Source organism: Camelus bactrianus, chromosome 14 (genome assembly GCF_048773025.1).
Source record: "Camelus bactrianus isolate YW-2024 breed Bactrian camel chromosome 14, ASM4877302v1, whole genome shotgun sequence".
Classification (NCBI taxonomy): domain Eukaryota; kingdom Metazoa; phylum Chordata; class Mammalia; order Artiodactyla; family Camelidae; genus Camelus; species Camelus bactrianus.
Window position 1 is genome coordinate 7,654,187 of NC_133552.1, and position 25,322 is coordinate 7,679,508.

The 25,322-nt window shown below is 32.6% G+C and overlaps 1 protein-coding gene across 6 annotated transcripts in view; it reads left to right on the forward strand.

The window, feature by feature from the left end:
* PDS5B (PDS5 cohesin associated factor B) overlaps nt 1–25,322 on the forward strand; it is a 164,001-nt gene that overhangs the window by 89,238 nt on the left and 49,441 nt on the right. For all 6 annotated transcript variants that reach the window (XM_074378039.1, XM_074378040.1, XM_074378043.1 and 3 more), the window contains exons 14-19: nt 2,521–2,602; nt 5,577–5,625; nt 7,873–8,012; nt 9,277–9,392; nt 14,215–14,320; nt 16,114–16,274. In XM_074378039.1, the coding sequence (XP_074234140.1) occupies nt 2,521–2,602; nt 5,577–5,625; nt 7,873–8,012; nt 9,277–9,392; nt 14,215–14,320; nt 16,114–16,274 (654 nt within the window). The remainder of the gene's footprint in view (nt 1–2,520; nt 2,603–5,576; nt 5,626–7,872; nt 8,013–9,276; nt 9,393–14,214; nt 14,321–16,113; nt 16,275–25,322) is intronic.

Here is a 25,322-nt window from a genome sequence, read left to right on the forward strand (position 1 = left end):
TTTTTTAGATTCCACATATGAGTGATCTCATATGGTATTTTTCTTTCTCTTTCTGGCTTGCTTCACTTAGAATGACATTCTCCAGGAGCATCCATGTTGCTGCAAATGGCATTATGTTGTCGGTTTTTATGGCTGAGTAGTAGTCCATTGTGTAAATATACCACATCTTCTTTATCCAGTCATCTGTTGATGGACATTTAGGCTGTCTCCATGTAATTAGTTTGAAAGGGATTTAAAAATAGCTGCTTGGCAAACAGGTTCCTGGTGAGAACTTGTTTGGTAAGGGTTTTTTTTTCATTGTTGTTTTCTCAAAGAGCTGTATATTTTATTCTATGACTATGTTCTTTTGGGGAAGACAAAATACTTCCTATATTTTAGACTTTTTGATGTGTGTCAGCTTTTGGATAAGTCTCTACGTTAATTAAATATCTTGATTATCAAAAAAGAGAATAGAGGAAGGCTTGAGTACTCACTGATCATGGTGTTTATTTCCACCTCCCTCAAGTTTCCCAGAACAGCTGTTAGCGGCAAGAGTAGGTAGTAGTATCAGGTGTCCTGGTTGTGATCTTCTCTTTCATTGAGCAGGCTCTCATCTGCACAGTTCTGTACTGCTGAGTCTGATGGGTACTTTGCCAGTTGGGAGCAGAAGGGTGGAGAAAAGGTTTTCTTCAACATTGGGATAGGTTTCTGAGTGCAGCCCAGTGACAGTTGTCTTTTTCTTTGAATTGGCGTAAACCTGTGGTATGTTGGTACAAACAAGGAGAAGCCCTAGTGAGGGAACTGGTTGTCTACTTAAAATGTCAGTTAGCAAATGTAAAAATATCCAGGCTCTAACCAGATTTTTCATGTTTATTTAGTGACAGAGCTGGATTTCAGGCTAATATTAAATAAATGGGTATTTGTCTTCCTACTATAGTAATATAGTAGATTCTACTAGTATACTAGCTTCTACTAGTATAACTTTTTTTTCCCCTCAAGTACTGTTTAGAAGGGCAGAATGCAAGGACACATTGCCTTTGCTGCTTAATATAATTTAATTAAAATACTTGAGATATGCTCACCCTAAATATGTTATACTACAAATTTTTAGTCAGTGATGGTCACTTTTTGATTTAAGCTATAACCGTAATAGTTTATAATGAGCTTTAGAATTGCTTGAGATTTCATCTTTAAATTAGTAAATAACTTTAATAGGTAGGATAATTTCTGCTTTATGTTAAGTGAAGGCAAGTTTCAAAATCCAGGCCTTTTAAGAAGTTGTAAATTGTGATAGAAGGTATAGTTAGAGAGAGAATTCACTGACTTTGAAGTTCAGAAGGAATTTCAGAGATGGCTATTCTATTTCTTTGAAAATTACTGTATTAATTACATGACTCTTAGCTGTTAGATTTTTACAGTCCTCTGGATAATGGTCATTTTTCTTTTAATGTTAATATTCTTAAAGATTGCTAGTTAAACTTTTTATGGAACTTTAGTAACTTGAAAACAGTAAGGTACAGCTATTTAAAGATGAAAATGCCCCAATACTCTTGGTTTGTCAGTACCATTTTGGAGTGACTACCTTAAAAGAATTTGTGTCCAGATTTAAACTAATTTATCTCTTTTAAAAAATGCAAAGGCATTTTTAAAATGTACTGTTGAAGAGAATTAAAATATTAAACAGTTGCCTTATGTATCAAGAGAGGAAGAGTGGTTTTGTATGCTTCTGCATTATATTGGTGTTTTTTGGCAGTGCTTCATATGTGTGATAATGGAGGTTAACAGAAGTGTAGATAATTGAAAACAAAAGAAGGAGAAGTATTATCTGGTTTGGGGGAATTTCCTTTTTAAAATTAAAATGTGATTGGTTCTTATTTTCTGTAACAATATTTCAGTAGCATTAACTGCTCTCTGTTTTATGTATATTTTTCTTGAGTACCTGTATAATTTCATTTTAGATTTAAATACCTGCCAAAGAACAATAAAAATACTATAAGGACATCAAAATTTCGGGATATAAGAAGAATATTCACATATATAATTTATAAATATTACTTGTAAATGAAAGTATATAATATTACATCTGTTATTTAAAATTATATTTCTGTTTTAGAAAAAAGCATCCTCATTCTCATGGCTAACTAACTCTTTTCTGTTTGTGTCTTTGATTCCTTTTCATCCTGCCTCCTACAGGACCTTACTCCATTAAATATTGTTTAATCTCTGCAGTTAATTGCTATGCCCTTGTCTACAAACATGTTTCAGTTAATGATAGATCCTCCATATTTTTGTACAAAAGAAAAAAAAAGCCCACTATTTCTTTTGATATAGCCGTCTCCTCAAATGTTTTTATTTCTTATATTTGACTCCTCTTTTTTCTTCATACATCATCAGTTGCTTAGTCCTAGTCCTATAAATTTCACCTCATGTCTGTCATCTCTTTTTGTAATTTGAAGTTTAAAAAAATTAATATAGTTGGAATATTCTGGAAGGGTTCTTATCCTATTTTGTTATTTAAATTTATGTGTTTGTGTTTTTCAGAGCATTAAATGAAATGTGGAAATGTCAAAATCTGCTCAGACATCAAGTAAAGGATTTGCTTGACTTAATTAAGCAACCCAAAGTAAGTTAAATTTAATGAGAAGTTTTCCTTTGATAAGTTCTGTAAAACACATGTATTTTACTCTTCACCATTGCTGCTATGTGTTAAACGGGTATTTCTATGTAGAACAGTTCTGACTCTAGAACCTGTGGTCTCTGACTTAGAACCCTGAAATTTTAAAGAAACTTATTACATAGAAAAATTTAAATTTAGTGTATTTACAGAAGGTAATATCCAGCAGGAAAGAGAATGTACTTTTGTGTATTTAGAATTAAGGTTTTTTGGATAACTTTGAAATTAAATAAAGCCAAAACAGTAACTCAGCATCATTGAAAGCATATAGAATAGAGTAAAATTATACTTCATGTTGCCACATTAAAGTGCTCCCATCATCTCTGTATAGTCTTGTGGTTATAGAAAGTTTTAGTATCATGTAATTATAGTTAAATATCTTGATATTTTTACTCACAGTTAATGTTACGGTAATTTTAATGTACTACTTACTGGTCTTCATAATTATAATTGATGGTTATTCATCCACTTGGTGTGGTTTGAGAATGTTATATATAGGCCTATAAAAGATATAGTTCACTTAAAAAACAACGTATTTTAAATTGCATCAGGGGAAACAATATGGTGTTTTTTTTTCTTTTTCAGTGCATAGTAGACCCCCCCACCAGCCCCTGCCCCAATATACCTCTTGTTCATAGGACGAAGATCAATAGAGTGGAATTATTTCATCTAAGGGGAGAAAATTTCTGATTTTCCTAGATGTAAATTTGGCCATTTGCCCTAAAAATCAGTGAGCTAACGCTAGCTGTTTGGTTTATAGTGACCATCTCACTTTTTTTTTAAACCTCTAAATCACAAGTAATAAGGCATTTCACACCACTTGTTTGCCAAATTGAAGCTTATAACTGAGTAGTATTTTTGTTTTATAGGCTAACAATAACCTCTTTGTTTATGGCTTATTAAACATAATTTAACCTTCTATGATTATTGAATATATTTAACCTGCTAGACTAAGTTTTTCCTTATAGTCTATGACTTAAAACTAATTTTAGTGGTTCTGTTTCAGTACTTTCTCTGCCAAGGAGGGAAATTGGAAAATCCCAGTTAAGTTAGTATGTTTCAGCCAATAAACATGTGTTTCAGTCAATGTTATAATGCAATAAATTAGGGTGTTTTAGTTAATAATAAGCTATGGATGAAGTGCCCTTGTTTGCTAGCTAGAGCTGTATTAATTTACTTCCTCTTTGTAAAGTTGCAAAAGTGTTAATTAAAAATGTAAGATGTTCTTATGCATGTATATAAAATTAATCCTGATTTCAGGCATTATTGAATTCTTAATAGTACCCAGGTAGCATGTTAAGTGTGTAGGGCATACGTTGAACAGTATGAAGTATGCATTTGTCATAAAAAATAACTTTGTTTTTGACTCTCACTGTCCTTGTAAAATTTATTTAGTGGGAGCTTCTTCCCCTTACTTGTTGGTAAAACTTAGGAGGTCTTATTACTTTCCTGTACAGTTGTACGTGAGATAAAATACAGTCTTAATTCAATTAGAATGTTTAGTTCCCTTCTACTTTGAGGAATTTTTCTTTCAATTGTCTTAAAATAATTACGAAGTCATCCAAATTAAATATGGAATTCTCATTCATGTGTGGTGGGGTTGAAGAAGAGAAAGAATGGAGGAAGATAGGACTCTAAAGTGGAACTAGAAAGAAGAATTAGTCTCTTATTACTTAATATTCACTTTATACTGAGAATTATAGTAGATATTGTATATTGTAGAGTTAAAGTTAGAAAAAAATACAAAGCTATGTTTAACTTTTGGGTGTTTATAATTCCATTTTATCAGAAAGACTCTTAGATACTGAATAATCAATGTATGTTTCTTTGACTTCATTATTCTTTGTAATTAAGATTGTTTTTATTCTTAACTCAGCAGTGTAGCCCTTCTACTTCATTTAACTGTATTGATTTGCTCAGTGCCTCTCAAAATGACTTTGTAATTTGCTGTGTTGTACCTTGTATGATGTTTTTCATGTGGATCAATTTCTTAAAAGCCCAGCACCACCTCTTTCCCCCCAAATTAAACAACAACAGTAGAAATCTTACGTTTCTAGACAGATCTGTTCAAATACTCTTAAGTTCTAAATATTTGGGAATTAGATTTTGTACTCTGTTATTCTTTATCTCTTACTTCCCCTCAGCAAGCTCCTCCTCAGTAGGGTTGGTTTGTTAGTTTATTTGTGTTTTGATTTGTTGCCTTCATCCCAATGTTTTTCTAGCTCAATATTTTACTGAGTTGCTCATTGCTATCTTTTTTATTCTAAATAACACTAACTTGATGGAATGAACAACTGGCATTCTTAGAAACATCTTTTATACGTATGACTTTGTACAAAGTGTATTACATGCAGCACCATGTGGTGAACACATTCATTAACTGAAATAGTAGCAAATAACTAACACTCTTGGAAAAATCTTTTGTACAAATCAGTGGCATCTTAATTGCCTTCATCCAGTCTTCCACATAGGCTTCCTGACTGTGCCTTATAATCCTCAGGCGTAACAATTTTAGGAATACCTCAGTTCAATCAGAATTGTGTTAATTGTCAACTTTTTGTTTGAAATAAGGCTAAAAACGTGAGAACCGTTTCCTTTTTTTAAACTTAATTGCCCTGTTCTTTGAGTACTTAAGAAAAACAAAGTATCTCCCTGTCCGGAAAGGTTGGTGCAGCAGTCTGTTTTTTGTTTTGGAGGCTGACAAAACAGATGAGAGAAGAGGGGACAACAGTGCAGTATGGTTTCACTTGCACCTTTCATTCAGTTTATCTGGAGTTGAAACATGGCTAAAGAAGGAGCATATAATGGTGGTCAGGGTGCAGGCCTTGGGTTAGTAGGTTGTGCTTACCTAATTTTCTGAATAATATAATGAAGATTGTTGTTAGTAAATTTTAATTTTCCATTTTTTGTGTGTGATTTACAGACAGATGCCAGTGTCAAGGCAATATTTTCAAAAGTGATGGTTATTACAAGTAAGTTATTTTAATTATTGTATGTAAAATTTAAGGTTTATTTGAAACGTTTCTTTCTGATAATGTAAAGTGTTTCATGGAGTTGCATTTTAGGCTGTGATAATATAGAAAAGATTAAAGTGTTCTTGATTGATTTTTCCCCACATACTCAGCTTTTCTTTTTTTTCTGATTTTCATTTATTTTGCATATGACACAGTATTTTCTTTTGTGTATTGAAATGAGCAAGAGCTGGAGAAAGTATTTATTACATAAACTTATTTTTGAGAATTCATTCAAGTTACTGCATAAACTTGCTGTTTAGTCAGTTCTTTGGTGTCGCTTTGCTCTAATGTGAATTTATTTGAAGCTAATTTCATTCTAAGCTGAAATTTATAGTGAAGGATATACCTAGTAACTACAAAAGAGCTCCTTTGGGAAAAAAGCTAATTTGCTTTTTTACTTTTAGTAATTTCAAATAAAATGTTAATTTAATTGCCTTTAACAATGAATACTGAAAGATTGTGTAGCCCATCTCCTTTGTTCAGCGCAGGAATAGGGAAGATTAGCTGTTTTTGCAGGGCATTTGCTTTCTTCTGACCTCAGAGATCACTGCGGTTAGCATATGGATGGAAAAACAGAAACGCCTGGAGAAATCTTCTGTTGACCTTCCACTCCGTAGTAATGAAGAGATCTTAGATGGATTTCTGAGATGTTAACAAATACTGCAAGATGTGTGTGGAAGTAATGCTGAGACACTGGAGAGAAGAGTAGCCTAATTCATTGGGTTTTAGACTAGGTGATAGAAGATTTATTAGCATGAGTAGGAATTTCAGACCCAAATATCTTTTAGTCCTGGGCAGTTTAACATAAATTAGTTTTCAGTCCCTTTGGATAACTTAAAGCAAATGATTTTATGCTATTGCTTTTTTAAAATAACTATTTCCTTGGTTGTTTGGCTGTGGACATTATCCCCTAAAGGAGATAATCTCCTGTTTTCTATTTTTAACCCCCTATCCATTTTTTTTCCAGTAAGTGCAGTTATTTCCCAAATTCTGTTCTGAGGAATGCTAGTATCCTGCAGGTGTTAATAGTTTTGTTAGAAAAAAGGGTTCCATGGTCAGGGAGATTTGTAGAATCCTGAATTGAAGAGTTTTGTTGTTGTTTCCCTCCCTCGCTTTCTGTCTCTCTGTCTCTCTCCCCTCCTTTTATCTTCCTTCTTCTCTCCCTTTTCTTCTCCCTTCCTCCACCCCCATTTCACTTTCTTTTTGTTTTGTTTCTGAAATGATAGGCTTTATTGTAACCTTTAATATGATGCATATACATTATGGAGGGGCTGTAAAGTGACATTTTCCAAACTGTTTGCAAACAGAACAATAGAATTTTTGTATTATAAAAATATGGAAAGGTTACACAGTCAAGTAGTTAGAAGGGAAATTTTTCTTACTACAGTGATCTAGCCAAGACTTAAAATGGAATTTCAAAGTTGTATATGAATTTGAAAATGGCATTTACTGTGTTCATAATTTAAGATTCAACAAATTTCTACTACTTTTATTACAGTCCATAGTTCTATATTACAATTTCAGTTATTAGAAGTATTCTGCCTAGTTAGTTTCTCCATCACAGTTGTGAGTAACCAGAAAAAAAGATGCTAGAATGAATATTTCATTAGCTTTCGTTAAGTGTTTTGATATATGATATATTAGGAGAGTAGTGTAAAAATCATTTCTGATCCTATAAGGACTCATCCTTTCTCACACACGCAGTATTGGCAAATGCAGCAGTAACACCTGGAACATGCTGCTCAGCATGCATGTGTGTGTGAATCATCTCTGGCTGGTTTAACAATAAACAATGCAGTAAAGGAAAATAGTTTCTTAAAGGTAAAACTTATTGATATCTTGCTATGAATTACAAAACAGCAATGTATGCAGCAAGCTCAAGGGGACAGTAATAAAATTGGTATTATTCAGGTTGACATTTAATGCCGTTAGATATTATAAGAAGTGATTTAGAAATAGCCATTTCAGTCTTTCCCTGCATAGATGGTCCTTCACGGTGATCTTATTTTATGTTTCTAGGAAACATTTCTGTTTGTGAAAATTTACTATTGAAGGTGCTCCACAATTTTTATTTTATTGAATTAAACTGAATTTGTAAGTTAGGATTATTCATCAAAGTAATAAAAAGAATAAAAAATACTGACTTTTTATTATTTTGAGAAATTTCTAAAATTATATTTTTATTGAATTTTGATTTAATTTAAGGAAATTTGCCAGATCCTGGTAAGGCTCAGGATTTCATGAAGAAATTCACACAGGTGTTAGAAGATGATGAGAAAATAAGGAAACAGTTAGAAGTACTTGTCAGTCCAACATGTTCCTGCAAGCAGGCTGAAGGTTGTGTGGTAAGGAAAGAAATTTTAAAAGAGCTACTGTTTGAAGAAACTCCCAAATCTTTTTGTGTCTCCTTTGGTAAAATAATACGTATTTATTATATAAAATTTAGAAAATATCACAAAAATAACGGTACAGTTAAACTGTAATTCCTCTATCGAGACAATTGTTTGTTAATATCATGGTGTATGTCCTGCCAAAATAGGATTATATTATACATACAGCTTTGTACATTTTACCTTTTTCTATTAATTTGTCTTTTATAGTATTGTATTTAATAGCAACATAGCACACCATTGAATATATATATCATAATTTATTGAAGAGTCCTCTTATGTTACACATTTAAATTTTTTCCCAGTTTTTGATTAATATAAAGAATACTTTAATATCTTTACAGCTAAATAACTTTACACAGTCTTGATTTCATTTCTTTAGGATAAATTCAGTATTGGCCAGTACCATTGTTGGAAATAAGCAAAACTCAAGCAAAACTTAGTTATTTTGGTAGGATCTGTAAAACTGGTTGCTGGTCGTCTGACCATTTTTCTGCTTGAGTGTATTAGCCATTTATATTTCTTTCGTAAGTGTGTGTTTTTCATGTTTGCCTGTTTTTCTGGACAGTTTGTCTTTATCTTATTGATTTGTCAGTTTGTCGTGGTATTGTATGTTAAGCTGCAGATAATTTTCTCAGTTGTAGCTTACCCTTTTCATTTTGTTTATGATGTCCTTTACATACCATAGTTTTATTATCTCACTGAGCCTCCTCATGGTTTTTACCTTTAGAGTCCTGCTTATGAGATCCCATTCTACTGCAGGTCAATGAGACTGTTTAGTAATGTCAGTATTTCTTAATCCATTGCCCATGTATCTTCCTAGAGCCTTTAAAAAAAAAAAAAGATGATTCTTGGCTCCACCCCAGATTTACCAAATGAGAATCTTCACAATGAGACCTAGCAATCTGTAGTTTTAATAAGCTCCCCTGGTACTTTTATTTGCTGAAATTTGTTTGAAATTTTGCTGAAATTTGAAATAATATTCAACATTCAATATGTTCAATATATTGAATAATCTCTCTTTTTCCTATTACTTGAAATGTTACCTTTCTCAATATGCTAAATTCTTAAATCTGTTTTCCAGACTTGTTCAATTCCTATAGATTTGTTTATTATAGCACCAATACTACATGGTTTTAATTATTATAGGTTCTTAACATTTAAATGTAATTAAATACTTAAACATACTTTTAAAATATTTTAAAAATCTGTATTACAGCGTGAAATAACTAAGAAGTTGGGCAACCCCAAACAGCCTACAAATCCTTTTCTGGAAATGATCAAGTTTCTCTTGGAGAGGATAGCGCCTGTGCATATAGATACTGAATCTATCAGGTATTTGTATATTAAAATATTGAATTTCCATTACTGTTCACTCATTCATGCCTCACTTAGTCACTCATTATTGAGTATCTACTGTATAGAGAGTACTCATCTGTATAGATTTATTTATTTACATGATGGCTATGCACTCATCTGTATATACAGCTATTCATACATATCTTTGTGTATATACACACACTCATCTGTATAAATCTGTATGTATTTAGTTTTTCCTGTTATTTATTTTAATTTTATGTACTCCTTCAATTTGGGTGAAAAGTTGTCAATCCAAGCCCAGCTTTTATCTGTTAGTAGGATACTAGGAATTCTTCTTTTTAGTTAGCTTGCATGGGTTAGCTAATAGAAACCAATTGCATTTCTACCCTCAAGAAAAGAAAACTGGGTGAACATGTTGTAAAGCAGTGTATCTAAAGCACTGTTTAAATAAACAACCTTTATTTAAAATTTGAGGTTTGATATCATCTGACTATGACATCTTGGAAAATACTTTCTTTTTATGTCTGTACTCCCTTTTGTAAAGTGTGAAAAGTGCTTTTCTTCTTTTCTTTTTCTTTTTCTTTTCACATTTCTTAAAATGTTTCAACTGGTTGAAAAAAGTAAAGCACTTATAAAATACATATAGCATACTGATTATGAGCGATCAGTAGTATCTTTCAGTGATATATATTAGAATCTAAAATAAATAATACTAATGGTACACTCTGTCCTCAGTGAAGCCACTTTGGGGATTTTTTTTTTTTTTTATTTTGAGGAGGGCATAAGGTGTAGTTTTTGGCCTGTGGACCCCTCCGCCCCTGAGTATGGGGACCCTACTTTGGATACCTATTCATCACTTTGGACTCTTGCATCATTTTTCACTTAAAGGAGTTCTTCAGTTTGAAAAATAAAACAAAAGAGACAACTGGGACCCTCTGTATTAGTCCAAGGAAGTATCTGAATCAGACCGAAATTCATTCATTAAATAAATAATCCCATGCCTTTTACGTTTAAAGTAATGCTGGTTAGGTATCAGCAATGCGTAGTTTCTGCTTTTCATCAACTTCCTCTAGGTAGGAAAGTTTTAATCAGGATTATATTATAATTCCATAAAGTTGGTGCAGATAGTGTTCAGAGGACTGAAAGACGATTTCTCTAAGGTGGTGGTATTTGACCTGAGAGGAAGAATGGCTAAGATTTTATTTCTACAGAAATGAGATATTCTAGATATTGAGATTAATATAAGCCAAACTAACTGGATAGGAAAGAACAGGGATATTTAGAAAATAAATTTGGGAGTTTGAGATTTGCAGATGTTAGCCACTATATATAAAAATATATAGATTAAAAAAACAAATTTCTTCTGTATAACACAGGGAACTATATTCAGTATCTTGAAAAAGAATATGAAAACGAATAAATGTATGTATATGTATGACTGGGGCATTGTGCTGTACACCAGAAATTGACACATTGTACCTACTGTACTTCAGTTAAAAAAGAAAGAAAATGACTGCCATCTATTTAAACTACAGTATGGAGGAGTATGAAAGTGTTATGAGATGGACCTAAAAAGCCTTCAGGATCATGTTGTGGAAAGCCTTTAAGATCTAACTTTTTAGAGCTTTTAGTTTGTTTGGTGTGTTGAGAACTTGGAATGATTGGTGATGGATAGGAGGAGGGAAGTAGGAGAGAGAGACTGGTAACTATCTATGGATGGTAGTGGTAGGATGGAAAGGAAAGAACATATTTGAGGAAGATTTTAAAAGAAAAACCTAAAAAAATGGGTCATCTTACTAGAAATGGGGAATAAAAAGGAGGAGGAGTCAGAAGTATACGGGGTCAAGTCCAGATGATGAAGAGAATGATAATACCTTGAAATGAAGGAAGGGAGCTGGTGAGAAAGGGCATGCTTCTTATTTGGACATGACAAATTTTTTTAATCAAGGCAAGTTGAATTTAATGTGAAACTGTGAGTATAGGTTAGTTCCCGGAGCAAGATTGTGTAGAAAGAAGATCAAAAGATCATGGACAGAACCTTGGAATTTTTTTTAACAATAGAAAAATTACAGAAAGATAAGAAAATCTGTTTATTGTAGTATGTTTGAAAGTTAAGATAAAGTTTCCAGAAATAATACATATTATGAACAGAGACAGAGGACCAAAGCAGGTCTTTGACTTTAGCCAGTGGTGATATAGAAGATATGTTTAAACATAAATAATAATAACAGGTAGTAGCTGTTGGTGCTTATAATGTGCCTGGGATGATTCTAAATGTTTTATGTGTTTTAACTCATTTACTTCTTAACTTTATGAGGCAAGAAATACTATTATTTCCATTTTATGGGTAAGGGACAGTGAGTTACGCAGATGCCGAGTATGTTTCCCGCTGCTGGGAAGTAGCTGGTGGCATTGAAACTGAGAAAGTCTAGCTCCAGCACCTTCTTGGTTAACCACTACACTGTATAATGGGCCTCCAGAAAGATTCCACTCTTAGTCCCCATCAGTGGTCAGTGAGTGTCCAGTTCACCTAACACTTCCTGATAGTAGCTGTTAACCTTTTCAGTCTTTGCCATCTTGTAGATAGATGGTACTCGTTAAAAAATAAAGTTGAACATTTTTTTTCCATGTGTTTTTTGGCTAATTGCATTTTTATTTTTCTGTGAGGGGCTTGGAGGAATTGTCTTTTTCTTATTATATGAATACTTTATAAAATAAGACTATTAAGCACTTTGATTGACTTTTAAATTTATGCTTGACCTTAATAAATAGTAAATTATAAAATCTATCATTCGTTTCCTTGATGATTTTGTTCTGCCTTTTATATCATATTTGGTGTTTTTTTTTTTAACATTTAATCTTTAATTGGTCTGGAAATCATTTCAGTGTAATGTGGAGGTAGAGATCCATCCTTTTTTAAAAGCCTGTTGCTAGTTCTATCAACTCCATTTATTGAAAAATTGATTCCTTCCCATTTGATTTAGGATATTCCCTTGTTATAGCATAAATTTTTTTAATATTTGGGCTCTACTGGATTTTTGCTTTTGTTCCTTTCTCTTTTGAGGGTTTTATGATACATTTTTATCTCATTGAGAAAGTTATTTCATCCTAGCTCCCCTAAAACTTACTGGCTGTCCCAAACATTAATTAATTTTTCCAGCTGAGTTATAGAATGCATCTTTTGAATCTTGTCCCACACCAAGTTGTGTTCCTCTGAGATACTTACAGATTTAGTGAAAAATGCTATTTGTATAATACTGTGTTTCCGTCTTACACAAATACTTGTCTTGATTTTTTTCGAATCTCTGTACTCCCTTTATATAATTTTAGAATTTATATGCAGATTCTATTCCTAATTATTTTATATTTTTTGACGACTTGTAAATAGATTCCCCTCGTCCCCTGTATTTTTTTTAGTTGGCTTTGGCTGATACAGAAAAGCACTGTTGATTTTTAGTATTTTGTTGGTGTCACCTCATTGAACTCTTAGTATTTTGTAATAGTTTTTCAATTGAATGTCTTTGGTTTTCCAGGTTGATGCTTTTTAACAGATTTTTTTATATTTATCTCTTGTTCTTTGGTTATTTGCTCAGTTGTACCTCTTCAGAAATGCCTTTCCTGACTACTCTGGCTAACAAACCTCACTTCTTGTCTTGGCCTTCTTTCAAGTCCTAATTGTTCCTTGATTATCTTTTTTATGTATTTGTTTACTTACTTTTGGCCTTTGGCCTTCTCTCACTAGACTGAGAGGTTCATGCTCTTATTCATAAAAGAAAATAATGAGTTTAATTTTGGATATATGTTATTTTTCATTCCTGCAGTACACTAAGTAAAAAATCTTGGGGCTGCTGAAATTATGGGAAGAGGATTCAGGCTGAAGATTTTTATTTGGGATAGTTTGAACTATGAGAATCAGTTAATCAGGGAAAATAGATGGAAAAGGAAAGAAAGCATCCTTCAAGATATTAACTGTTAAGGGAATGATAAATTTAAGAGGACCCTGCAAGGGAGTACAAGATACATTCGACTCTGAGCTTGACCTTAAATTTGAGTACATAGTATTTTTGTAGGAACATAGATCCATTAAACATTTTGAGGAACATTGAATAATTGAATTTTCTTGTATTTTGGTATATAATATGTCTCTAACCTGGTGTTTGTTACTTGTTTTTTTGTTAAAAAAATACCTATCAGGGTGAAGATTACTTTAGATAATTGACAGTGCATTATAAATGTTTATTTTAAAAATCACATAAGCTTGTTTTAAGAAGAAAGTTTCAAAACATTGTGTTTCCTTTTTCATCTTTTCTAATGTTCTAGTGAGGATATATTATCTGTCTGTTGCCTGGTGCTTTTACACCTTTCAGGAGCAGGCTTTTCTGGCTCTTATAACAGTGCCTGACCCATGGTAATTTTGGTTAATGGCTTGAAAGTGCTTATTGTTGCTGTTTTTTCTTTGTTTCAGTATTCATGGTTCTAGTTACTGGAGCAATAATGAATTTTAGGTAGCTAGAAAACGTCTATTATCATTCACATATTTGGACATAGGCCTTCTGTGAAAAATACAGGAATAAAATATAGCATTAATAAACAGCAAATCAAATAACATTTTGACCTGATGTGAATGGACAAAGGAAAATTCTTTTTCAAAAAAGAAGCATCTCGAAATATTTATTACAGCTTTTTGTTTGGCCATAATGGTTGGGAAACAGCTTTATCAAATTTGTATATGCTTTAGATGTAGTCTATATAGAAAATATTCAGGATTGTTTTTCTTAAACATTGCTGATAAAAGACACTTAAAAAATGAAAAAAAAATTTTTTTGTCACACTTCAGTGCTCTTATAAAGCAAGTGAACAAATCAATAGATGGAACAGCAGATGATGAAGATGAAGGTGTTCCAACTGATCAAGCCATCAGGGCAGGTCTTGAACTGCTTAAGGTAAATATGCTTTAGGTCAAATTAACTTCCCCATTAGACAAGTGTTAAACATATATATATATAGTTCATATTTTTTATCCTGAGGATTTGTTTCTTAAGTTTATAGAACCTAAAGTAAAATTTTCTTAATTGCTTTTAGGTAATTTTGAAATTGCATATTTATTCTAACATGTAAGCTAAATACTTTCAGGTTTAAATTGTGTACCATAGCCTAGTATTAATTATGTTAAGAATTTTTGAAGGTTCCGTTAGTGAGCAAAGAAAGTGCTAGCTCTACCACAGAAGGAGCCAAATTTTTTTAATGTCCATTTTATGTGTTATGTAGCTAAAATATACTACCACCTTTTACTGATTGCAAAAATATCAGTTAATTGTTACTAATTTAGAAAATATAAAATCATAAAGAACAAAATATTTATAAGGCATCATACATAAACATTTCTTTTGTTTGCTTTTAATCTTTATAAAAATGTACATATTTATATAGTTGAGATTAGACTGAATGTACAATTTTGTATCTTGACTATTTTCCTATAATAAATTATAAGCATTTTTCTCAGTGTTTTTTTTTAAGACAGTATTTTTCAGTGTCAGAAAACAGACCTGATTTTTGGCTGTCATTTACTAGATGTGTGCTTTGGAGCAAGTTAATTGCCTCTGCTAACTCATCTGTAATGCAGATAATAATAGTACTTATTGCACAAGGACTAAATTAAATCATGAACTTAATGTCTTAGCGCAATGTCTGGCTCATAGTAAAAATAATAATAATCATTTTTTGGAATAGTGATTAGTTCAATTTTGGGGTATCATATTGTTCCTATTTTCCTCTTGTTGGATATTTAGATTTTTCTAATTTTATTCTTATAATCACTGCTAAAAATAAATATATCTACGATCAATTGTCTTTTTTTTTTTTTTTTTTTTTGTAATACTAGAAGGGCATTATTGGGTCAAAGAGAATGACCATTTCATAGTTCTTGGAGAGATAATATTTGTCAAATTCCTTTACCGAGAAATCGTATTCTGTATAATTCTGTGTAAGGTACCTGTCTTGACAAAGTTGACTTTTAAGTCTGAAACATACCCCTGTAAAATTTATTTTAAAAATGTGTATTGTGAGGGTGAGTCTAATTTGATTTTCTCCAAGTAGCTACCCACTTTTACCAAAACTATTTACTAAAAATCCCATCCATTCTCACTTTTTTTGTTGGCTTCTTTATAATTTGTTACACTCTGTATGATATTAAATTCTTATATATGCTAGAGTCTATTTATTGCTTTCGTTTTTCTTTTTTATGTTTCTTGTAATGTTAGTACCATGTTGATTTGATTATTGTAACCTTATAATATCTTTTTGCTATTTGGTGTTTTACCCTGTTCCTTCCCTAGATTATTTTCTTCAAAAAATGTTGTTAGGTAATCTCTTTTAATGACCTTTATTTAGAAAAAGAGTTATTTTGTTAAATTCTATCTTCTTATTTTACTTGTCTCCTACCCTCATTTCCCTCCAGTCCCCCCCTCAACATTAACCAAATCCAAATTATTCTGAATAGAATTATAATAATGTGTAATTTAATTTTGAAGAGTTTCTTTAAATTGTGCAGTTTTCCTACACAAGAACATTTCTGTTATATATTTGAGTAAGTTTTAAATTTTATTTATAGTGCTCTTATTTTTTAGCATAATTATTTTTGTATTTTGATTTGTATTTCTAATATGTAATATTATAGATTTATATTATAAAGGTGAAAAGGATTTACAGATCAATTTTTTAATGACTGATTTTTTAGGTACTCTCATTTACACATCCCATCTCGTTTCATTCTGCTGAAACATTTGAGTCTCTCTTGGCTTGTCTGAAAATGGATGATGAAAAAGTAGCAGAAGCTGCACTCCAGATTTTCAAAAACACAGGAAGCAAAATTGAAGAGGATTTCCCACACATCAGATCGTGAGTTGAGTTTATTCTGATAGATACTCTGGAAGATAGAAAAGTAACTTACTGTTTCTTGATTTATGTGTAGTTTGAATCGTTTAAGTTTTGATGAAATAATGTCTAGGTTATCTTAAATCTGTACTGTTCAGTTTAGATTCTTATTTCCCACAAGAAGCATTGATTGGTATTTTAGATTAATGAAAAATTATAGAAGATCAGAAATTTAGTGGAGTGAACATGACATTTCTTTTTGAAGTATTAGTTTGCTTAAAGATTTTAATGAAAATGGTTTTACAATAAAACAGTTCCTTGGCATATTATGGCATAGAATAAACAATTCATGTGAATTTAAGGTCCATTGGGAAATTCCAAAGGATTGTCCATAGCACTCTTTACTTCTTTCTGTGATTATGCATATTGGATTGAAAATTTTCAGAAATAGTACTTTATTTGATGCAGGGAAGCAGGGAAGCACAGAATAAGCATCCTGACAGCAGTGTGTTTGTGTGTGTGCGCATGTCTTTGTCCTGGTATTTCCAAGAATTGGAAATTGTGCTGTTGACCTGGAGATCTCTAATAGTGGTTAGTTATTGTTCAAAATTCTATAATAATAAATCTTTATTGTTTATGGATCCCTGCTTGCTTCACTATGTACATCTTTCCTCCACGTTCCTGGAGAGCATATCTGATAGTTGGTCCTGGCATTGCCATAGTCACTGGTGATCGGTTTTACCTCTGCCTCGTTGGTCTGGTTAGTGGTTAGGGTACCACGCGTCTTTATGTTGAAAAGTTACCTATGGTGCTTTTCCTCAGAAAGAGACTGTGGACAGAGCTAGTTTTTAGAAGCTCAGGTACACTTTTTGTTATTCCTTCCTGTTCATGTGAACTTAATTCTAGAAACTTGATACATGGGACGAAAACATTAATTAAATGATAATTGAAACATACCAGCATTTTGTTAACAGTTATGCTCTTTGGCAAGGGTAAGAAACTTTACTGTTTAGAACTAACTTATTAATTTTTAAGGGAGTCTAGGGCATGAATTTCCCTTTGGAATGGAGCTATGACTCTCCTATCCAGGTCAGAGATCAGAGTTTGGAGGTATATGTATATGTATAAGCTGTATATAACTCTATACCATTTACAGAATATGCACTTATTATGTTATCTCATTTAAACCTTGTAACAATTCGGTGAAGTGTGGGAATTACCCTAATCTTCCAAATGAGGAATCTAATGTTTACTTGAGCTGAATGGTTCTAGGTCATATAACTCGCAAGAAACAGAGTGAAGATTTGAATACAGGCTTGTTTGTTTGCAGTGCCTGTAGTGCCATATCCATTAGGACACAGTTCCTTTCTTGATTAGAGCTTCGAACAAGTTTTATTTTGATTTATTCAGTGGAAGTTTTTATTTTCATTGTAGATTGACTTTCCTTGTACCTTTTAAAGAAACATTGTTTGATATATTTGTAGGAGAACTATAAGAGCAAGGTCGAAATTTTAGAACACACAAGGGCATTTTAAAACATATGCTGCTTTAATATGGAACTGAAGTACCTAAAATTATTTGATTTATATGCTGAGTATATTTCAGATGTCTCTCATGAGGAGAATTAACTCAACTGATAATGAATACCTGCTGTGTGTGTGCACTGTTCCCAATGAATAACTCACAGTATATGTCTTCCAGGAGATAAAATATGTGTGCAGATTTTATGTTTTAAATTATTAAATTGGGTGATTTGATGTTGAGGAAAAATGATAGAGTTAAATGAATGTTTATTAAATTATCTTCCTTTGAATTCACATAACATTTAAAAGAACCAAAAGAAAAATGTATCTAAGTAGAAGTGACTTAAGACTGAACAGAACTGGTGCTAGATAAGCCATTTAGATTGAATTGAATGTGAGAACATTCACAACTGATACACATATCCCTGAATCTGGTATATATGGTAATGTTTAGTAAGTGTTCTGTCATTTGCTAATATAGAGGGAGGAGATTGAGGTATGGGCAGGCTTTGAGAGAAATAAGGAAAACCAGCTAGAATAGAACTAAAGGAAAGACTTTGGTCATACCATTTTTCTTTGTGCTGACCTCTTTTTCTTAACAGGAGGAGCAAAGCTTAGAGGTGAGGTAAGGTTTAGAGTAGAATTATAAAGCAAATGTCTTATTACCAACTTTACAGGAACAGAAAAAAATAAAGTGCTGACCCACTAAACTGAAATGATGGTGAATTATGGGTTTCATTCTGACTCAGCAAGTCTCTCAGAAGTCTGGCTTACCCCAGAGTAGGCAGATGTGCCAAAATTTAGAGTCACTTTATAGCATAGATATGGCCATTGTCCAAGTGGAGCTGGGTCTCAGTGGAAGAGTTCAAGCACACTTGGAGAGAAATTACACAGAAATAAAGCGCTCACTACCTTTAGTCCCAACTCCCTCCTGCATGCTACTTATCCAGCTGATTAAGCAGGTGTAGTTTTGAGTTGGGAGCTTTGATGTTAATTTTTTAAGACAAGTGTTCCTTGTTCAGTCATCAGGGAGACACTATCTGCGTTTTTGTTTGAATGGCAGAGCCAGAGATAATTTCTCTAATTCAAAGATGAGTTAACAAGAATGCAAATAAATTAACAAACATGAAACCTATGCAGATATTTTTACATTAAAAAGATAGCTGATTAACACTTCGGAAGAATTGAACTTTTGTAGGACAAAAGAAGATTTTGACTGTTGTTCTAAACTGCCAAGAAAGTTAAATAGCAAATGACATGGAAAAAAAGAGAGAACAAAAATAAGATAACATAAAAAGGGAAATGGCAGAACTAAGGATAAAGAAGAGCAAGAACGTATTTGTATTATAGAATGTAATTATAAACAGCAAGGAGCAGAGTGAACAATAAAGAAGATGTAATCAGGAAGGTAGAATTTGAGCTTGAGGAAACTGCATAGAATGTAGAAATAGTGGGCAAAGAAATGGAGGCAAGTAAAGGGAATTGCAGATATTGAAAAGCCATAATTGGTTTCTGTGCAGAATAGAACAGAATAATGGGAAATGGAAAATATTTCTTAAAAATAATAGTAAACTTGTTTAGAATGAATGAAAACATAACCTAGAGATCAAGAAGGCTCATGTTTTAGGATAATATCCTGATGGAATTTACTGAATTTTCAGAGATTACAGAAGTGGTGCCCCAAATATCAAGAAAAAAAGTGGATCATGTACAATGGAAAAGTCATGAGACCAGCTTATTTCTTTTCAACCACTTAAGATTTCTGAAGTTAATGATTCAACAGCTAGAGAGTTTTGATGGATAAAAAGAATGTAACGCGTTAGCTAACTAGTCAAGTTGTGCTTAAGTAAGGGCAAATGAAGACTGTTCTTTAGGATTCAAGGATTTAGGAAATGTATTACGCCTTTTTATTGTGAGGTCACTCTGTCTGCCAAGTTGTATGCTTTTCCCCTTTGCATTCAGTTTTGCTTGTGCCTCCAAATCCAACTTTTGTTTTCTTCTTGTTTGCATATCTCTGATTTGTCTTTTCATACCATTCTACTCTCAGTATTTAAGCTTTAGATGTGGCTGTATCTCTGTTTTAGATATTTGAAAACCTGGATTTTTTTTTTTTTAAGGGTGATGTAGGTAAATAAAATTGGCTCAAGACAAGAGAAGGGAAAAAACCTAATAGGCCATACTTATAAAAGAATTTGGAAAAATTACCCTTTACTACTATTAATAATGTAATAAGTGCCAATAAAAGTTATGTTAAAGGAGATATTTCAGATCTACAAAAAACCAGGAATTCTTATTTTCAGTTGTTCACAGCATGGCGGGAAGAAAGCATGTAGATTATTTCTTACAAAGCCAAGGTAACTGGCAAGAATGCTAAAACCTGATAAACGATATCCCTCCAAAGGAAAACTAAGACACATCTTACTAATATTGGTGCAAAAATTGTACATAAAATATTATCATATAGAGTTTACTACATTAAAACAAGAATATACTATGGCCAAATGTGGTTAATTCCAGGAATACGAAGAGAGTTACTATTAGTAAGCCTAATATTTGTGTTATAATTCATTATATAAGTGAGTAAAAGGAAAAAGACACAATAGATCATTTTGACAGTTTCTGAAAAGGCCTCTGATAAAAAAGAAAATCAGGGTATTTATAATTAAACCTAATAAAATAGGATAAAAATGCCTTCACACCTCTCATGCCAATAGGTACTATCATGTTGTAAAACACTAGAAGCATTCCCAGTAAAATCAAGAACAAAATGAGAAAATACACTGTCTCTGATGTGATTTAGCATTGTTTTGGAATGTTGGAATCATTAGCCAATATAATTACGTGAGACAATGAAATAAGAGGTGCAGGTATTGGAGGAAACAAACTTATCATATTTCTTGGAAAAACCCAAGACAATCAACTGAAAAATTACTAAAAAAAAAAAAAGATAGCCAAAATAAGTATGTAAGAATCAGAAGATTTACAAGTAAAGTATACAAGAAATTTATAACCCAATACAACTCTATAACATTGTGGAAGAGTATAATATTTAATGAGGAAATTAGGAAAACTTAAATTATCCAAATAAATAACTGACAAGCTGTTTTAAAAGGATAATTAGGGGGGAGGGAATAGCTCAGTGGTGGGGAGCACATACTCAGCATGTGTGATGAGGTTCTGGATTCAATCCCCAGTATCTCCATTAAAATAAAATAAATAACTAACACCACCTCAGTGTAGAAAATAAAAAAAGAAAAATTAATGGAGACTGCATACTTGATTTTACATATATTCCAGATGAACTAAAAATTATTTATATAAGATTTCATTTTACAAAATTTTTATCTAAGATTTTAAATATATATAAAACAAATTAATAGAAGAATTGGTAATCGGTACATTTCTTCAGCTTCTTTTTTCTTGTTGGTAGGAGAAGGGACATTAATGCCAAGTCATAAATGAATTATTGAGCAATTCGAGTTCTAAAAATTCTTTTTTTGAACAAATATTTATAGAGCCTTCACTGTATATAAGGTATTGAGGATGTTGAAATGAGCAGGACAGCTTAAGTCTCTGCCCTTATATTTTCATGAGGGAGAATACTATTTAGATAAAAGCAAAAATTACGAAATACTGAAAGAAACACAACTGATATCTGGGAAGCTATTTTTAATGTGTATGACTTTAGAAAAGGTTAGTATTTGTAATGTATAAAGATTCTTAACAAAGGAATCACAAACATGTCTCGCAGCAGAATACTAGCGTGGGAATGAACAGGAAGTTTATAAACAGGAAATCCTTTGTCACATGAGGTATGATTTATACCTACTAAGAGTAGTGGAGGAGAGTATAGATAAAAATATCCATGTGCTTCTGGCCAGGCTCACCAAGAAGAAAAGAGAGGGGACACAAAAAACCAAAATAAGAAATGAAAATACCCCTGTGCTCTAACACTTAGTTAGCATGCCAATGATGCTCTCTTGGTTGGAGTATTAATTGATGCAGCTTTTCTCGGTTGGTAATACAGTAATGCATACCAACTTAAAATGTGTGTGATCTTTTATACTGCAGTTTCACTTTTAGAAATTTGCCCCAGAGATAATTAGAAAAGATGTCTACATAATGATTGTATGCTTCAGGGTCCGGTCAGAGAAACAGAAACCACATCAGGTACTTTAAACATAAATAAATAATACAGATATTTTAAATATGAAAAGAACAAAAAGTTGCTTTGATAACCCAGAGATTATGAATTAGTGGGAAGCAGCTACCACCCTTAGGGCTGGTGGAACAACTGGGGAGAAGTGGTGGTGTTAAGGACTGCCCGGTGGGTGGGAGAGCCCTGTCACCATCGCCCACCTGTCAGAGTAGGGGTGGCTGGCTGTTGCGGAAGGGCAGTGCAGCTGCTGCACAGAAGGCCTAAAGAACTGTAGTGCCTCTTGTTGGAAGAACCTGCCAGCTCTTGAGAGAGTCTGGGAAATGTGATCTCAGAGCAGATTACAGGATAGGTTTAAAGCTCAGAAACAGTAGATAAATAACAGGGGTGTTCATGGTTTTGTAGTAGAGAAAAAAAAATAGACCATCTAAATGCTCATCGGTAGGAGATTGGTTAGATTGGTTGTGATGTAACTGTCCACTGAAAAGCTTGTGTGACCATTGAAAAGGATAGTAGTTGGCAGTACTTGACGTAGGAGGTTCTCTGCAACATTGGTGAAAAATGTTGCCAAATAATATCTTGTATTCTCATTTATGTAATATATGTATAGGGAAATTTCAGACGTATGTTCCTCAAAATGTTAACAGTAATTTTTTCAGGGTAGTGGAATTTTGAGTTTTTTCTCTAGTGTTTTCTATGTATTTTTCAACTTTGCATTCTGCGTGGTTATGATTTTCATCAGGGGAAGATATCTTGAAAGAAGAAAATCAATTTAATGAGATGATTAAAGGATTTCTTTTAATAGAAACTTTATTATAAAAAGCAGTCAGAAGGTAGTTGCTTCATTTACATTTCACTAACTTCTCAGACTGCCAAGGACTTCAGAATTCTTGTAATTTTTCTCTTCTTTATTGTTTTGGTTAATTTCTGTTTTCTGTTTAAATGAGTATCCAACGCATTGGATGAGGTTAAAATTTCTCATACTATCTTAAAAAGTCTTAGCCATAGTTGATTCTTACTTGTGTCTGACCTGTAATTTTTCACTTGATTACTAAGAAATGAGATTATGAGTGTTTGTATTGTAAAGTGATTCCTGAGAAGATAGGTCTTATCTGAGGAGTTTAGTTACTGAAGCAACCAGAAAATAGTGTCTTTATTTCACAAAGAAGCCACAAATCATAGACTAAAAAGATAGCATTTTGGTGAGACTCAAATTGTTTTTTACATCTTTTATTGAAAATTTCAAACATATATAGAAGTAGATAGAATATTAGAACAAACTCCCATGTTATTCAAGCTTATATATGAGTAACTTACTGCCTCTTTGTTTAATTTATAATGCTACACACTCCCTCATTCCCTTAATATTTGAGAACAAATCCCAGACTGTATATTTCATCTATATATCTGAGTATCTCTAAAAGGTAAGAACTCTTTAAAAAATCACAATACTTTTATCACAAACACAGTTAATAATAATTGCTTAATGCTAATAATATGCAATTAATTTTCTCAAAAATGTAAGTTTTTAGGTGAAAGCATAGTTTTTTTTAATTTTAATTTTTTTTAATGGAGGTCCTGAGGATTGAACCCAGGAAGGACCTTGTGCCACTGACCAATCCCCCTTCCCCCCACCTAGTAATTTTTTTTTTAAGTTTGGTTTTTTTGAATCGGAATCCAAGTAAGGTTTCTACATTGCTTTGGTTGATAAGTCTCTGAAGTCCCTTGTCACTTGTAGGCTTCCCCTTCAGTTCTCTTCTTTCTTTGTGTCTGATAAAGAAACCAGGTTGCTTCTCTTGCAGAGTTTCACATAGACTGATTTTTGCTAATTGTACGCCTTTGGCGTGCTTTAATGGTTTTCCGGTACTTTCTGTAAAGTGATAGTTGAATCCAGAGGCCTGCTTAGATTCTGGTTCAACTATTTTTTGCTCCAGGACCACTTTGTAGATAGTGGTATGCTTTTCTGTCAAGAGGCACATAATATTTGGTTATTTCTTTTTTTATGATGTTAGCAACTGATCATACTTAGTAATCAGTGGTGATATTCTGTCATTCCTTCATCACTTGTTAGCTGAATACTTTTATAAAGAGGAATGTCTCATCTATTCTTTGGTTCCCCAGTGTTACACTTATTTAGGAAAGGCAGGATAAGTGCTTGATTATTTTGTGTTATTGAACAGTGTTCAAAATAAAGAATGAGGAGTTTACTAGCATCCTCCACTTGTGTCCAGTTAGCTGTTGTTGTCTCTTAAAGATATCGTTGTAAACTCAGGGATTTACTTGTATTTGTGTTTCAGTCAACTGCAGTGATCACTCTGATGCTCACATTGTCCCATCTATGCCCAGGAGGCTGTTCAGGTTGACCTCTGAATCCTTTTGAATAATTGCACTAATCTTTGTAATGTCTTCACAATCTAGTATGAGAAAATGTAGCAGGCCCATCTTCTGCATGTCCTGCCACGGACCCGGAACCAGCCATTTCTTCAGGCAGCCTTGGCGCCTTTTAATGGGAGTAGTATTAAGAAATCAGAATGTGAATTTTGTAGGTACTAATTGCTAATGTGTGGGTCACTTTTGTAGGACAGTTCAGTGGACACGGCTGAAATAAGTTTTTGGGAAGATAAAATGCACTGTTTGTTTGTATTGATTATTTCGGTTCAAATTCAGGACTACCAGGTTTTTATTGAGCCTCTTCAGTTTTATATTTGTATCTCTTTTTCCCTATGCTGGGATAACACAGGATGATAAAACTATGATATTACATCATAAATTATTTGAATTATCCCATAATAAATACTTAAGGGTCTCAGAATAGTAGTAGCACCACCAATGTGTTTCCTAAAAACATCTGTTTACTTGTTTAGGTAGTTCTCTTTTGTATGTTAGGTGTATCACATTAGGAATTTGCAGTCAAATTCCTGTGTTTTAAATTTACTTATGCCAACAGATAGATCCACACTTCTGTTCATTTGTTTTATTTTTAAGGTTACTTTTAAAAAATTATATTTCTTAATTATATGAAATATTTTCTGGTTTTAAAGACAAGTCTGAAACAGCAAGATATAGTCTAAGAAGTCTAGCCTCTATTCCTCAACTCTCTACCCTGTTCCTTCTTACCTATAAACTAGAATAGAAGTCCTTCCATGCGTATATATGTCTAGATGTGTTTAAGTGCATATATGTGTTCATATGCCCCCTTTGATAGATAAATGATAAAGTACACTATACATACTTTTCTCCAACTTGCTTTTTTTTCTCTTTACATAAACTAGCAGAATATTTTGTGGATATATCATAGAATAAATGCATGTATAATTCTGCTAGGTATTGCTACACTTCCCTTCATAGTGGTTGTGCCATTTCACATACCCTCTAGCAATGTATCAGTGTGCC